This window comes from Haliotis rufescens, unplaced genomic scaffold (genome assembly GCF_023055435.1).
Source record: "Haliotis rufescens isolate VD_foot unplaced genomic scaffold, xgHalRufe1.0.p SCAF_19, whole genome shotgun sequence".
In the NCBI taxonomy this organism is placed as follows: Eukaryota; Metazoa; Mollusca; class Gastropoda; order Lepetellida; family Haliotidae; genus Haliotis; species Haliotis rufescens.
In genome coordinates, this window is record NW_025963879.1 from 2,644,548 (window position 1) to 2,661,002 (window position 16,455).

General features: G+C 41.8%; 1 protein-coding gene across 11 annotated transcripts in view; it reads left to right on the forward strand.

The window, feature by feature from the left end:
• LOC124120841 (zinc finger homeobox protein 4-like) overlaps positions 1 to 5,492 on the forward strand; it is a 128,425-nt gene extending 122,933 nt beyond the window's left edge. For 9 of the 11 annotated variants that reach the window (XM_046483724.2, XM_046483721.2, XM_046483723.2 and 6 more), the window contains 3 exons: positions 12 to 137; positions 612 to 839; positions 1,298 to 5,492. In XM_046483724.2, coding sequence (XP_046339680.2) covers positions 12 to 137; positions 612 to 839; positions 1,298 to 1,890 — 947 coding nt within the window. In that variant the 3' untranslated portion in view covers positions 1,891 to 5,492. The remainder of the gene's footprint in view (positions 1 to 11; positions 138 to 611; positions 840 to 1,297) is intronic. The other 2 variants (XM_046483725.2, XM_046483722.2) reach the window with 1 other exon arrangement.
• The last annotated feature ends 10,963 nt before the right edge of the window (positions 5,493 to 16,455 follow it).

Below are 16,455 nucleotides of genomic sequence, written 5' to 3' on the forward strand. Positions count from 1 at the left end.
GTTGTTCCTAGGAAATAGCTCGGCTCTGAGTATGGGCACAGGGCACCTGCCAGGTAGCTCCAGTTCCAGGAAGTCCAGTCGCTCACATGAAGAAACAGCCGAGAAGAAGGAATCCAGATCATCCACATCAAGTGAGGGTGGGTTGTGAATGTGATTCAGCAGTCACTACACAACTTCTGCAATTCGTCAATATGTAACACCCGCACACATCCAAAACATGAACTACCCATGCACTTTATATTCTGAAGAAGTCCTTGGCTAGGTATTTGTCAGTTCCTGTTCCTCATCAAATCTCCCTGTCCACGTCTTACCAAAAGACATTAAAAGATGGTACTTGTTGTTACCCTTCCTCGGCTTTAATGGATAAAACAAGGACTGGTCGGTAAACTGTGTTTGAGTGGGGTATTCATGTTAAAACCTCGAAATGGTATCTCAGTGGGCCAACTTTATAAAACTGGCATTAGTCTGGACTAGTACAAACATGCACTGATGCATGCATGCATATCATTGTATTAATGCAATGATCTTTCACACAGTATGATACCCTGTTAACCTCACTTAACCCTTTACTTTTCACTCATCATTTATTTGCTTCTTCCTTCTTACTTCAGGGTCTTCTGCATCAACATCCAAATCTCAACAACAACAGCAGCAGCAGCAACAACAACAGCAGGATTCTGTAGCTTCAGTGGAGATGGCAATGAACATGCAGATGATGTCAGCTCTTGGCGGCTACATCCCTGGGATGGACCCCTCATACCTGCCATTCATGTACCCGGGACTGCCTGGGTACATGCCGGGGATGGGCATGCCACTCCTCCAACCCGGACTTATGCCAGGTATGTTGTCCTGCAATTAAGCTCATATGCATTGTTCAAACAATTATTGTCATCTATTTTTAAAGTATTATTTTTATTTAAAAAATCTTTAAAAAAATAATTATATATTTAGTTTACATCGAATGAAGATTCCTATTGACCTATGCTGTAAGTCCATTTGACATATCAAATCCTGTCTATTTTAGAACAAAAAAAAGAAGAAGTCAAATTTAACGACTTGTGTAATATAATAATAAGATTTAAAGTAAATAGAAATTACAAGTAAAGGGAAACAACTCTGCTTTGAATGATATAAAGCAATGAAAATGCTCTGAAGAAAGTGAAGGTTTCATCTATATTTTTTTTACAAAGGTAGTAAAGTAAACAAAATATACAGAAATATTTTGGGATATCTCGCTCTCACATACAGTTTGAACTGGAAAGAATTCTATTTATTGATTTATATTTTCTGTCCCCAGGGGCAGACCACATGATGGCGTATGACCCTCTTAGTTTTGGAACTCCACTCCCTCTTCTCCAAATTCCTCAGGATGCTATAAAGAATGTGAGTGAGATGTTGGCCGATCCTAAGTCCAACCTAGCTCAGTACACACAAGATTCTAAATCTGTCTCGAACCTCAAGAACCAGGTGAGCAGTGTGGACTATGCCTGTGCCCATGAGAGTACTGTGGACGTGGGCTACATCTGCAAGAAATGTCAAATGGTGTATCCCGCTAAGGAGGCTTGCATCACCCACCAGAGGGCCGTGTGCTTCGCAGGCGCAAAGGTTTCAGAAAATATGAAACCGATGTTGAAGCTAGAGCAGAAGCAATATGAATGCCGAGCCTGCACCGAGCGGTTCTCAACTGCATACGAATATAAGCTCCATACTCAGATGGAGGTGCATAAGGTCAAGGCCACGAAACTATACCAAAGGAAGTCTGAAGGAAGCTCCTCCACTGCTGGGAGCAGTCCTGCCAAATCTAGACCTGTTTCTGTTCCTTCCGAGAGCAGACGTGAAAGTGCCTCGGAGGATTTAGAACCCAAACCTAAAAAACCAAAGATAGAGTAAATCATGTGACTTAATAGACATACTTGTATGTGAGAGAGGCAGAGTTGTGTTCAGCCATTGTGTTGAAGAGACAGTATTGACCAAGGAACACTCAGCCTCTGGTGATGACCTCCCACGGGTGGATATTGTGGGCAGTTCTGTTTTTGTCAACTATTCCATGTTTTAGGAAATTGTACTCATACATATCTTTTTGCTCATGTGAGCACTTAATGTAATTCTTCCATTTTGTATTGTTGTTGTTGTTACTCTTGCTATCATAGGCCAGCCATATTAAATATGGGCTTGCAGCATGCGGTTTTGGCAATGAACCACGTTCTATGATTTGTTGTAGTTAAACTTACTGTGAAGAGATGACATAGTCAACCTCCTAGAGGTGGAGTATTTTAGTTTAGTTTAACTAGTTCATTAAAAATGTAAAGGATTTACTTGAAATATTGTAGTATATTTGTTGATACTTGATTCCGCATGGGTTGTGTGTTAGTGAATTTGGAGAACCGCCCAGCAAATGAGATATACTATCACCCAATCTTCTTCCAAGGTGCCATGAACTTGGTGGTGGTATGTCTGTGTAAAGATTGGTTTAGTCGAGGTCTTATACTGACCTTGATGAGGTGAAAGGCAAACTGTGACCTTGACTGACAAGTTTGACCATAGCTGTGTTCGTAGCCTTCAATGTGATTCAGGTCGTTTCTTTAGGTCAAGGTCATGGTTGTCTTATTTGGGATTTCTAGTTGACCAAAGTTAAGGTCAAGGTTGCCTGGGCTTGAAAGGTGGACTTAAATGGACTTTGTAAATTTGTATTGCCATGTATTATTTTTACATATTGAAGCATGTGTGTGTTGATTGTCAATCAGCAACTGCCGTTGTTTGTCCTGTTAAATGATTTCTTCTGCATTATCATGACATCAGGTCCTCTATGTATCCATTCAAATGTTGTCCTCTCATTATCCAGGGCTTCTCACAGGCAATGGTTGGACACAAAACGTGTGTAGGTGCTGTGAGGAGTTCCCCTAACTCCTTCCATCCCCAGGTAAAACAAGTGTTCTGATTGGCTGTAGACTAACACTGGAGATGGCAGGAGTTACTGCAATGTTACGACACTTTTCACTGTATGCATGCTGTTGAAGTTGTCCATATTGATGGTGGTGTCTGTGTTATCCCAAGCAGTGATGCACTGGGGATAGTATTACTTGTTTTGTGACAATTGTGATGATGGTTTTTGTTCCTCATGTTCTTGAACAGTTCTACATGAGGGATAGTTCCTTGTGGTGAAATGTGGAATAATCAGTGCTCCCCTAGAAGTGAAACAGGGTCTCTCTCTCCGTTTTTTGTAGAATCTATGTATCACAGGGTTCCTATGTTCTCATTGACAGTGTATAATCAGCTTGATCAGTAATACCCTCTACGAACTGCAGCATTTCAGCATCTCATCCATGCAGCTATTTCATCCAGTCTAACATGCCATAACATATATACCTTTGTATTCTTTACCTATTCCATATATTAGAAGAGTCCAGTTGAAAGGGATATATTACATATCCCTGAAATGCTCAGTTGAAAAATACCAATAGTCCATATCATTTATAGATATATTTAGTTTTATTTTCAGCTTATTAGGAGTGTTGTTACAGCTTGCTTTGGATTATGTTAGACAGTTTAAGTTTCAAAGATTGTTTTGCAAACTGACATGTTTTGCCAAGAAATGAATCCTACTATGCTTGCAGCTGATGGCTGCTTTATTTTTGTACGTTTTAAGAAGACAAAATGATAGAACCTACTGCTTGAAGCAGATAAGAGGGCTTCGAAATTGGTGCATGTACGAAAAAATACAACGTAAATTGGTCATTATCATATACATATTTGTATGAGAGTATAGAATAGCACACCATTTTATATTATTTTTTGTAGCATATATATGCTAAAGTGGCATTTATCATAATTTGTACATATACGGTAGACAATGTGATTTTTGTAGATCTCAAGACTGATAAGACATAGGCAGTGAAATCCTCAACTTGTGTTACTACATGACTTTGATGAAAGGGGTTTCTATATCTCTATCAATATACAAGAAAATCACTATATTTGAGTGTGAAATGTACTGGCTGACTAAATCTCATGGAAGAGAAGGTAGAAATCTCAGTGTTGACAAAGACCAGTCTTCACTTCTTTCCACTCGAACACATTTACAGAATGAGTTAGATAAATGATGTAGATACGATGTTTGTATTGGATGGAAATGTAAATTCTCTTCCCTTGCCATTGTGTTGATAAACTGAATAAGTGCTTTGTAGATTTGAGTTGATAGAATCTTGTTATATAGATAAATGTTAAAGTTATGTATATTATGTTATTGTTTACTTCGGACCAACATGGAGCGACGGACATGTCTCTCCACTTTACCAAACTAGCTTTAATGTTTAAAGTTCAATATTATGGCCAGATTTGCAGAGATGTTGATATATATTGGAAGAATATAGTAAATCGAGATCTCTCCACAGGGGTTTAAATTTGTGCATTTATTTCATAAGGATTTTGAACTTTTTAAATGTCTGTTTTTGTTAAACTTGCCATAATTTGTACCTTTAAATTGTTTTGGTTGTTACAGACTCCCTGAATTGCCCCTACCTGTTGATTCCCACTCTGATAGTGATTGATTCATTGGTAATCTTAAAAGTTAGAACTGTGAAATATTTATGAATTTACATTACAAACTATGATTCTATATTTCAATAAAAAAAAATGATTCATCAATTATGCTTGATCCTATTTTTACTACAAAATGAACATTGCAATGACTAAGTTATTTTGATAAATATCTTAAATATCTTGCACCAAACTTTTCAGCTTATAAATGAATCAGCTTATATTTTCATTCCCAGAGCCTTGTACACAGGAAAACTGCAGTTACTTATATAATACATAGATAAATTTTATATTAACTGTTTAAACTATCATTAAGGTAGATCTGTGTGCATTTGTTTGTATTCATATTTTTTTCTGCCTTTTCTCAAATGAGAAAAAGTATTTGCATATTATTCTCAAATTTATTGTAAAAAATGAAAAACAACAAAAATATTGCGGCAATGTCTTGGCCATGACCCTTTCCCAGTATACATCATTCAACATGGCTCCCCTTTTACCAGGCCAGGTCAACACAAGGAAAGTGTTCAGTATGTAACATACATATTTACTACTTCACATGACTATACAACTTCTATTGTGTGTAACTATGTATAATATTGTCAAACAATGTGTCACTATGGCTGTGTAAGGATGCTCGTCTGATAAGGGGGGAGTTCCGTGCGATATTGTGCATCTTCCTCATATGCCATTTGTTTTGTGTACAAATTGTGCAAGTATGGAGTCTGGTTATATTTTACATTTTAATTCAGGGATCCGCGTTCATATGTTCTTGTCTTGGAATCGGCTATCCCTGTTCAAAGTTGTTTTGATGGCGCAATTTGCTGTTCTAGGCCTAGAAAACTATTTTACTACGGTGGTCCTATTTTTGGTACTGTTGAGTCTTTTAGACCTTTTTTCAACGAGATATATGTAGTCTGCTTCGCAATATACAAACAAATAAAAACATATGATCAGTATATCTGTGCTTGTTTTGTGTGAACGCATCATTGGAAACAGACCTGCAGATTGTTCTTTCTGCCCTGATGGTCACCTTAACCTTGTTTGAGAGGTCAGCAACAGGCTTCTTTCGTGACGATGTGGATCTACCTTCTGCAATGGAGGGAAATCTGGTTCTTCACAATATATCTGTAAGATGGTTATAGAGCTCTGTTAGAGAGGTATGTAGCGCTGATGGCAGTGTTGAAGCCTGTATTACATGGTGGCAGTGTTGAAGCCTGTATCAGTATTGAAGCCTGTATCACTTCATGGCAGTGTTGAACCCTGTATCACACATGGTGGCAGTGTTGAAGCCTGTATCACAGGATGGCTGTGTTGAAGCCTGTATCACATGATGGCTGTGTTGAAGCCTGTATCACATGATGGTGGCTGTGTGAAAGCCTGTATCACATGATGACCGTTTTGAAGCCTGTCTCACACAGTGGCAGTATTGAAGCCTGTATCACATGATGGCAGTGTTGAAGCCTGTCTCACACAGTGGCAGTATTGAGCCCTGTATCACATGGTGGCAGTGTTGAAGCCTGTATCACATCATGGCAGTGTTGAAACTTGTATCACACGGTGGCAGTGTTGAAGCCTGTCTCACACAGTGGCAGTATTGAAGCCTGTATCACATGATGGCAGTATTGAAGCCTGTATCACATGATGGCAGTATTGAGGCCTGTATCACATGGTGGCAGTGTTGAGGCCTGTATCACATCATGGCAGTGTTGAAACTTGTATCACACGGTGGCAGTGTTGAAGGTTGTATCACACAGTGGCAGTATTGAAGCCTGTATCACATGATGGCAGTGTTGAAGCCTTTCTCACACAGTGGCAGTACTGAAGCCTGTATCACACAGTGGCAGAACTGAAGCCTGTATCACACATGGTGGCAGTATTGAAGCCTGTATCACACGGTGGCAGTGTTGAAGCCTGTATCACATCATGGCAGTGTTGAAACTTGTATCACACGGTGGCAGTGTTGAAGGTTGTATCACGTGATGGCAGTGTTGAAGCCTGTCTCACACATGGTGGCAGTATTGAAGCCTGTATCACACGATGGCAGTATTGAAGCCTGTATCACACATGGTGGCAGTATTGAAGCCTGTATCACACGGTGGCAGTGTTGAAGCCTGTATCACATCATGGCAGTGTTGAAACCTGTATCACACATGGTGGAAGTGTTAAAGCCTGTATCACATGGTGGCAGTGTTGAAGCCTGTCTCACACAGTGGCAGTGTTGAAGCCTGTATCACACATGGTGGCAGTGTTGAAGCCTGTATCACACGGTGGCAGTGTTGAAGCCTGTATCACATCATGGCAGTGTTGAAACTTGTATAACACAGTGGCAGTGTTGAAGGTTGTATCACATCATGGCAGTGTTGAAGCCTGTATCACACATGGTGGCTGTGTTGAAGCCTGTGTCACATGGTGGGGTGTTGAAGCCTGACTCACATGATGGCTGTGTTGAAGCCTATATCACACATGGTGGCTGTGTTGAAGCCTGTATCACACATCGTTGCTGTGTTGGAGCCTATATCACATGATGGCTGTTTTGAAGCCTGAACACATGTTGACACCTGTATCACATGGTGTCTGCTTGTATCACATCATGGCAGTGTTGAAGCCTGTATCACAGGATGGCTGTGTTGAAGCCTGTATCACATGATGGCTGTGTTGAAGCCTGCATCACATAATGACTGTGTTGAAGCCTGTATCAAATCATGGCAGTGTTGAAGCCTGTATCACATGATGGTGGCTGTGTGAAAGCCTGTATCACATGATGACTGTTTTGAAGCCTGTATCATATGTTGATGCCTGTATCACACGGTGGCAGTGTTGAAGCCAAAATCACACGATGGCAATGTTGAAGCCTGTATCACGCAGTGGCAGTGTTGAAGCCTGTATCACACGGTGAATCCTGTTTCACACGGTGGAAGTGTTGAATCCTGTATCACATGTTGAAGCCTGTATCAATTGGTGGCAATGCTGAAGCCTGTATCACATCATGGTAGTGTTAAAGCTTGTATCAAGGATGATGGCAGTGTTGAAGCCTCTATCACATTAAAGCTGTTTTGAAGCCTGTATCACGTGTTGAAGCCTCTTTCAAAGATGATGGCAGTGTTGAAGCCTGTATCACATCATGGCAGTGTTGAAGCCTGTATCACATGATGGCAGTGTTGAAGCCTGTATCACATGATGGCAGTGTTGAAGCCTGTGTCACATGTTGAAGCCTGTATCACACTGTGGCAGCGTTGAAGCATGTATCACACGGTGGCAGTGTTGAAGCCTGTATCACAGATGGTGGCAGTGTTGAAGCATGTATCACAGGATGGAAGTGTTGAAGCCTGTATCACATGATGGCAGTGTTAAAGCATGTATCACAGGATGGCTGTGTTGAAGCCTGTATCACACTGTGGCAGCGTTGAAGCATGTATCACACGGTGGCAGTGTTGAAGCCTGTATCACAGATGGTGGCAGTGTTGAAGCATGTATCACAGGATGGAAGTGTTGAAGCCTGTATCACATGATGGCAGTGTTAAAGCATGTATCACATGATGGCTGTTTTGAAGCCTGTATCACAGATGATGGCAGTGTTGAAGCTTGTATCACAGATAATGGCAGTGTTGAAGCCTGTATCACAGATGATGGCTGCATTGAAGCCTGTATCACAGATGATGGCAGTGTTGAAGCCTGTATCACATGATGGTGGCAGTGTTGAAACCTGTATCACATGATGGCTGTGTTGAGGCCTGTAACACGTGATGGCTGTGTTGAAGCCTGTATCACACATGGTGGCTGTGTCACATGGTGGTTGTGTTGAAGCCTGTATCACATGTTGAAGCCTGTATCACACACGGTGGCTGTGTTGAAGCCTGTATCACAAGATGGCAGTGTTGAAGCCTGTTTTACATGGTGGCTGTTTTCAAGCCTGTATCACGTGTTGAAGCCTGTATCACATGATGGCAGTGTTGAAGCCTGTATCACGCATGGTGGCAGTGTTGAAGCCTGTATCACAGATTATGGCAGTGGTCAAGCCTGTATCACGTGATGACTGTGTTGAAGCCTGTATCACATGATGGCTGTTTTGAAGTCTGTATCACATGGTGGCTGTGTTGAAGCCTGTATCACACGTTGAAGCCTTATCACACGGTGGCAGTGTAGATGCCTGTATCACATGATGGCTGTTTTGAAGCCTGTATCACATGATGACTGTTTTGAAGCCTGTATCATATGATGGCAGTGTTGAAGCCTGTATCACATGATGGCTGTGTTGAAGCCTGTATCACAGATGGTGACAGAGTTGAAGCCTGTATTACGATTGATGGCAGTGTTGAAGCCTGTATCACATGATGGCAGTGTTGAAGCCTGTATCACATGATGGCAGTGTTGAAGCCTGTATCACACGTGATGGCAGAGTTGAAGCCTGTATCACATGATGGCAGATTTAAAGCCTTTATCACACGTAATGGCAGTGTTGAAGCCTGTATCACATGATGGCAGTGTTGAAGCCTGTATCACATGATGGCAGTGTTGAAGCCTGTATCACACGTGATGGCAGAGTTGAAGCCTGTATCACATGATGGCAGTGTTGAAGCCTGTATCACACGTTGAAGCCTTATCACACGGTGGCAGTGTAGATGCCTGTATCACATGATGGCTGTTTTGAAGCCTGTATCACATGATGACTGTTTTGAAGCCTGTATCAGATGATGGCAGTGTTGAAGCCTGTATCACATGATGGTTGTGTTGAAGCCTGTATCACAGATGGCAGTGTTGAAGCCTGTATCACATGATGGCAGTGTTGAAGCCTGTATCACATGATGGCAGTGTTGAAGCCTGTATCACACGTGATGGCAGAGTTGAAGCCTGTATCACATGATGGCAGATTTAAAGCCTTTATCACACGTAATGGCAGTGTTGAAGCCTGTGTCACATGGTGGCAGATTTAAAGCCTTTATCACACACGATGGCAGTGTTGAAGCCTGTATCACACATGGTGGCAGAGTTAAAGCCTGTATCACATGATGGCAGTGTTGAAGCCTGTATCACACGTGATGGCAGAGTTGAAGCCCGTATCACATGATGGCAGATTTAAAGCCTTTATCACACATGATGGCAGTGTTGAAGCCTGTGTCACATGATGGCATATTCAAAGCCTTTATCACACATGATGGCAGTGTTGAAGCCTGTATCACATGTTGAGGCCTGTATCACACTGTGGCAGTGTTGAAGCATGTATCACACGGTGGCAGTGTTGAAGCCTGTATAACATGGTGGCAGTGTTGAAGCATGTATCACAGGATGGAAGTGTTGAAGCCTGTATCACATGATGGCAGTGTTGAAGCCTGTATCACACGTGATGGCAGAGTTGAAGCCCGTATCACATGATGGCAGATTTAAAGCCTTTATCACACATGATGGCAGTGTTGAAGCCTGTGTCACATGATGGCATATTCAAAGCCTTTATCACACATGATGGCAGTGTTGAAGCCTGTATCACATGTTGAGGCCTGTATCACACTGTGGCAGTGTTGAAGCATGTATCACACGGTGGCAGTGTTGAAGCCTGTATAACATGGTGGCAGTGTTGAAGCATGTATCACAGGATGGAAGTGTTGAAGCCTGTATCACATGATGGCAGTGTTAAAACATGTATCACAGGATGGCTGTTTTGAAGCCTGTATCACAGATGATGGCAGTGCTGAAGCCTGTATCACAGACAATGGCAGTGTTGAAGCCTGTATCACAGATGATGGCTGCATTGAAGCCTGTATCACAGATGATGGCAGTGTTGAAGCCTGTATCACATGATGGTTGCAGTGTTGAAGCCTGTATCACACATGATGGCAATGTTGAAGGCTGTATCACATGATGGCTGTGTTGAGGCCTGTAACACGTGGTGGCTGTGTTGAAGCCTGTATCACACATGCTGGTTGTGTTGAAGCCTGTATCACATGTTGAAGCCTGCATCACACACGGTGGCTGTGTTGAAGCCTGTATCACAAGATGGCAGTGTTGAAGCCTGTTTTACATGGTGGCTGTTTTCTAGCCTGTATCACATGTTGAAGCCTGTATCACATGATGGCAGTGTTGAAGCCTGTATCACGCATGGTGGCACTGTTGAAGCCTGTATCACAGATTATGGCAGTGTTCAAGCCTGTATCACGTGATGACTGTTTTGAAGTCTGTATCACATGGTGGCTGTGTTGAAGCCTGTATCACATGTTGAAGCCTGTATCACATGATGGCAGTGTTGAAGCCTGTATCACACGTTGAAGCCTGTATCACACGTTGGCAGTGTAGATGCCTGTATCACATGATGGCTGTTTTGAAGCCTGTATCACATGATGACTGTTTTGAAGCCTGTATCATATGATGGCAGTGTTGAAGCCTTTATCACATAATGGCTGTGTTGAGGGCTGTATCACATGATGGCTGTGTTGAAGCCTGTATCACAGATGGTGACAGAGTTGAAGCCTGTATTACGATTGATGGCAGTGTTGAAGCCTGTATCACATGATGGCAGTGTTGAAGCCTGTATCACAGATGGTGACAGAGTTGAAGCCTGTATCACACGCGATGGCAGAGTTGAAGCCTGTATCACAAGATGGCAGATTTAAAGCCTGTATCACACGCGATGGCAGAGTTGAAGCCTGTATCACATGATGGCAGATTTAAAGCATTTATCACACGTGATGGCAGTGTTGAAGCCTGTATCACATGATGGCAGATTTAAAGCATTTATCACACGTGATGGCAGTGTTGAAGCCTGTATCACATGATGTCAGATTTAAAGCCTTTATCACACGTAATGGCAGTGTTGAAGCCTGTGTCACATGGTGGCAGATTTAAAGCCTTTATCACACATGATGGCAGTGTTGAAGCCTGTATCACACATGGTGGCAGAGTTAAAGCCTGTATCACATGATGGCAGTGTTGAAGCCTGTATCACACGTGATGGCAGAGTTGAAGCCTGTATCACATGATGGCAGATTTAAAGCCTTTATCACACGTAATGGCAGTGTTGAAGCCTGTGTCACATGATGGCATATTTAAAGCCTTTATCACACATGATGGCAGTGTTGAAGCCTGTATCACACATGATGGCAGTGTTGAAGCCTGTATCACACATGGTTGCAGAGTTAAAGTCTGTATCACATGATGGCAGTGTTGAAGCCTGCATCATATGATGGCAGATTTAAAGCCTTTATCACACATGATGGCAGTGTTGAAGCCTGTGTCACATGATGGCATATTTAAAGCCTTTATCACACATGATGGCAGTGTTGAAGCCTGTATCACACATGATGGCAGTGTTGAAGCCTGTATCACACATGGTTGCAGAGTTAAAGTCTGTATCACATGATGGCAGTGTTGAAGCCTGCATCATATGATGGCAGATTTAAAGCCTTTATCACACATGATGGCAGTGTTGAAGCCTGCATCATATGATGGCAGATTTAAAGCCTTTATCACACGTGATGGCAGTGTTGAAGCCTGCATCACATGATGGCAGATTTAAAGCCTGCATCACACATGATGGCAGTGTTGAAGCCTGTTTTTAGCAGAAGATGGCATTGCGGATAAATACGGAGTTAGTGTTCATTACTATTGCTTTATATATCTGAAGATATTATGAAATGATGCATTAATGAAATCATTTAACACGTTTAGGATATAACAAAATGATTGTAGAAATACTAACTGGTTCAAAACTGATATCATTAAAGAAACAATGTTGATTAAATCTCTTTTCTGATTTCTTAAAACTGTTTTAGTTGAAACCTCGAACTTGAAATATGAATAAATATTTGAAGATATGTATATTTTTTAGTGGTGTTGTTGAATCCATGTGGGTGTATGACAGATGGCATGTATGCGGATATGGATCAAGGAGTGTGGTCTTCTTGTGAAACACCTAGGCTGTGTTTAGGATTGATGTTCACGTCACGTGACTCCTGCTACACGACACGTGATGTTTGAATTGCATCTTTAAACCTTCATTGGACTCGGGTTAGAGTAGGTGTCCAGTACCCAACTGCTGGTTGTAAAGGGCGACTAAGTTGGATCTAACGGTCAAAATCTGTGGCTGGGATGACTTGCCTCGATGGTATCGCCGTTCATGATTCCTGTGGTTTGTCTGGTCCAGATTCGTTACAGTCCGCCGTGATATTGTTGCTGAGCTATTTGTAAACAACCGTCGCGTCCTCACTGTTCAAACAAACGGAGTGTTGTGACTTTAGAGATATCCGAGACAACTTATTTAATAGCAAGACACCATCCCATAATGAATTATTCTACCGAGATAATTCACACGTGCTGGAGTAAAGTATAAAACCAGAGACCATATAATCTATTATATGGTCTCTGATAAAACAATTTCATTTTCAAGACAAACTGGGTATTTAGGTGTTTCTTGGTGCGTAGGTTTTTGCCGAGACCCAATATCATGAATGACAAGTTCATCACCTGTTTGCATTATCTGTGTGAAGTGCATGAGATGGGGATTCAGTGTCCTATGGCGAGAGGTACCTTCATCTCATGTCGGCATACTGTTCATATATAAACATATTTGCCCTGGTGAGACGGCGTGTCCGCATTTTCACTCTCTAGTTCTCTAGCATAAGTCCTGGATACGGGAAGTGAAAGTCCAGTCTGAGTCCAGTGAAAGGCCGGTGCAGATGTGTCCTCAGCACTCCCTAATGCCGACTACAGTGCGAATCAGGTTGTGTGAGAGAGAGAGAGAGTCATATCATTCAACTAATATTTTAAAGATTAAATAATCAAAATAATCATCTGCTGAAAATACTTTCCGATCATTAGCCCAAGTTTTGGCCCTTAATATGTTGACACCACACCCCTGTTCGTAATGAAATCTCGGAATAACGTGTACAATGAAAGTAACGTTCCCCGTTAAATCCGTAAACAGCCTCATTGCAATAAACACGTGCACCCACCAACCCTGAAGGGTCGACCATCCCAACCCCTTCTTCCCCCCGACTGAACTGAAAACATCATTGAACTATGTCTATAAATTTATAAACCTACCACAGTCACGATATATTGCCAATTAACGCACTGCAAGGCAGCCACGTACACATGCCATAAAAAGTTCAATGACTGCTAACAAGAAGGACTTTCGGTGGTGTCCAAACGTCGGAAATCACACCAGCAAACTAAAGACGTTATCGAGATGTTAAAGGCCTTTTTTATCTGCATCGATCTCGTAATAGCTTGTCTCAGCTAGAGACCACCTAAGTAATAAACACTCAAGATCTTAAACTGCTATTGATTCTTAAGGCGTGATCATGCATATACATTCTTCTAACACCAGATATATCTTATTCTATTTTATCTGAAACTAATCATTAATCGCAGATGATAAGGAAATGAATATTTCATATACTCCGGCATGTCATAAGAAGTGTACAATTTACTTGAATCAATACCATATTTCCTTTCTAAAAGTAACACTGTTATAACCATTATGTCACTCAGAAAAACTTAATCAAGGATTTCTTGATGTAAAGGTCTAATTATGAGAGCCTCAGGTTTCTTGTTGAAATTGCGAAAGTGTATTGTTGCCATCGATCTGTGTATTTATCACACAGCCATCAAATAATCACACTGCAAACATGCAGACTTGTACGGCATTAAATGCATGCATGGATGCATTCCACAAATACACCGCTGTAATTATTGTCAGTGGGAGAAAAAAATCCCGCTCCTGTGCCCAGACGTCAAAAACCAAGATGGCGTCATGTGGCGCGAGAACATCGATCCGAACGCTAGATGATCAGCAGACAATCTGCTCCAACCTTCGTATATGCAAATGTCACAATTTCCCAACAACATAATGTAAAAAATGGGGTAGAATATCACTTCATTTCCGCCGCTTCTCGCTTTATTTCAATGACCTCTCAAAATTGTCAATCATGCCTATTGATTTAGTCTCTGGGTGACATCTTGAAAAATTGCTGCAAGATCTCGCGCGTTCTTCTGACGTCTAATGACCCAAGGCACTTGATTATCAACACTGTCGCAGGATAAATCCAAGCACTGGATTCATTATCCACAATTCCAACCTGGCCAGTGATCGCCGTAATGGACGTGCCCTTAAACACCCCAGATTTTTTGGGTCAAGACCATAGCTTTTCCCCCTCTCTCTCTTTCGACATTTATGAACAAATAACGGAAAATTTTAGTCAGACAGACAGGGCGAAAAAAAATAGAAGGCGATAATTAGCGGTGGGATATATCTCGTGGTTGGCCGAGGGTCGTCTTACGTCACCAGCTCAATGCAGTGCTATTATCTGCACAACTACTTAAACGAAGTAACCTGGGGGATACAATCAAAATAAAACAAACGTAATTACGAAGGCGAATAAACATTTCTAAAGTATTGATTTGAAGTGATAAGAGTAGGCAGTAGTGCTGTTGCGATGTGACGTACATTGCTGCATTGTGCGACATTAAATTGGAAAAGAAACAGACATTCGCTAAGCATGACACCAATCACAAAATACAGGTTCCTTGTCGTAGACAGTGCGAGCAGCGTACATTCAATTTACGTGTTATTATCTTCCACAGCTACAGGCCTGTCGATCACAAAGACTGCAGTTGATACCGTTGCCTTTTCCACCATCACAGCTGCCAAGTCGCGGTGTGACGCGCATGTATCAGAATGTATGGATATTTTTATGCATCTCCACACAGACATCTGGGATTGGACTAAGGATGGAATTTATATGGATGACAACCTGTGAAAATTGATTGCTGCTCACACTATCAACCATTGGTTTGCCTGCTCGAGACTTCAAGTTTTGCTGACCACCGCGTGGTAACCCTGTGAAATACCGATAACTACGAAAAAGATCACACATGCCCGCACGTGCACGGTTTCCTTCGCTAGCAGCCTTGACATTCCGGTGGATGTGACAGGCAATCAAGTGGAATTAATGTCTGTCTTCAAGAAATGCAATATTGGTTTCATATTTGAATGTCGACTTCCAGGAGTATCAGATGAGTTATGAACAAAAGATTGATCGATGCACGCCCACTCGTTTACAAGCATATGTGTGCGTCATGCCACACTGTGCATCATACAGTGGGATATGTCATAACCGGAACCTGACTAATCCAGATCACTGTCAATAACGGACTACATTTCCGGTACATTTATTATGTTACTTCATTAACTAATCCGGAATACTTGCTAAACCGGTTTAAACTTTGGATCCTCACATATCCGGTGCAGACATACTCAACTGTATGTATTTATTTAGACCTGCGCCATGACTGTGGATACATGTAGTTTATGAAAAAAACAAACCAATCCAGGTTTATATAAAAGCAAGTGTAGCTAGCTCAGCATCATGAAAAATAATTATTTGATTGTTTTCATTTAAAGGAGAGAAATGTTGTGTGTTGTAAAAGACTATATGTTAGTCTGTTATTTATTATTTCATATTACTTTCGGCGCCCAGACCAGCTCAGCAGAGTTAAGCCCTTAGACTTACCGTGGGTTCGAATCCCAGATTCAGCCTGATTATGTTTCCAGGTTTGTCAGCACCACACCCATGCGCGTGGACTTCACCAAAGTGGTAAATAGTTGTAAAGTGTTGACCCATGCTGTCGAAACCGATCCCATAGCCTTGTGATGGTGCTGGGCGCTACATTGAAAACCATGGCTACAGCTGATCGGGATTCCCCTGGCTGCAAACGGCTTATGACGTTGTTTCTTTGCACTTCTGTTAATCCTGGCTTGTTGATGAACTGTCACTGTTCGATTGACGCAGATGCCAGTCAATCAAAAACCCTGCACTTTAATACCGTTCATAGTGCTGCTGCGCGTGCAGTACGTGCAGCTCCATGACCCTTTTGTTTATGCACTGGGTGCGTTTGTCCGAATCGTACCTGTTTCCCGACTAATGGTTT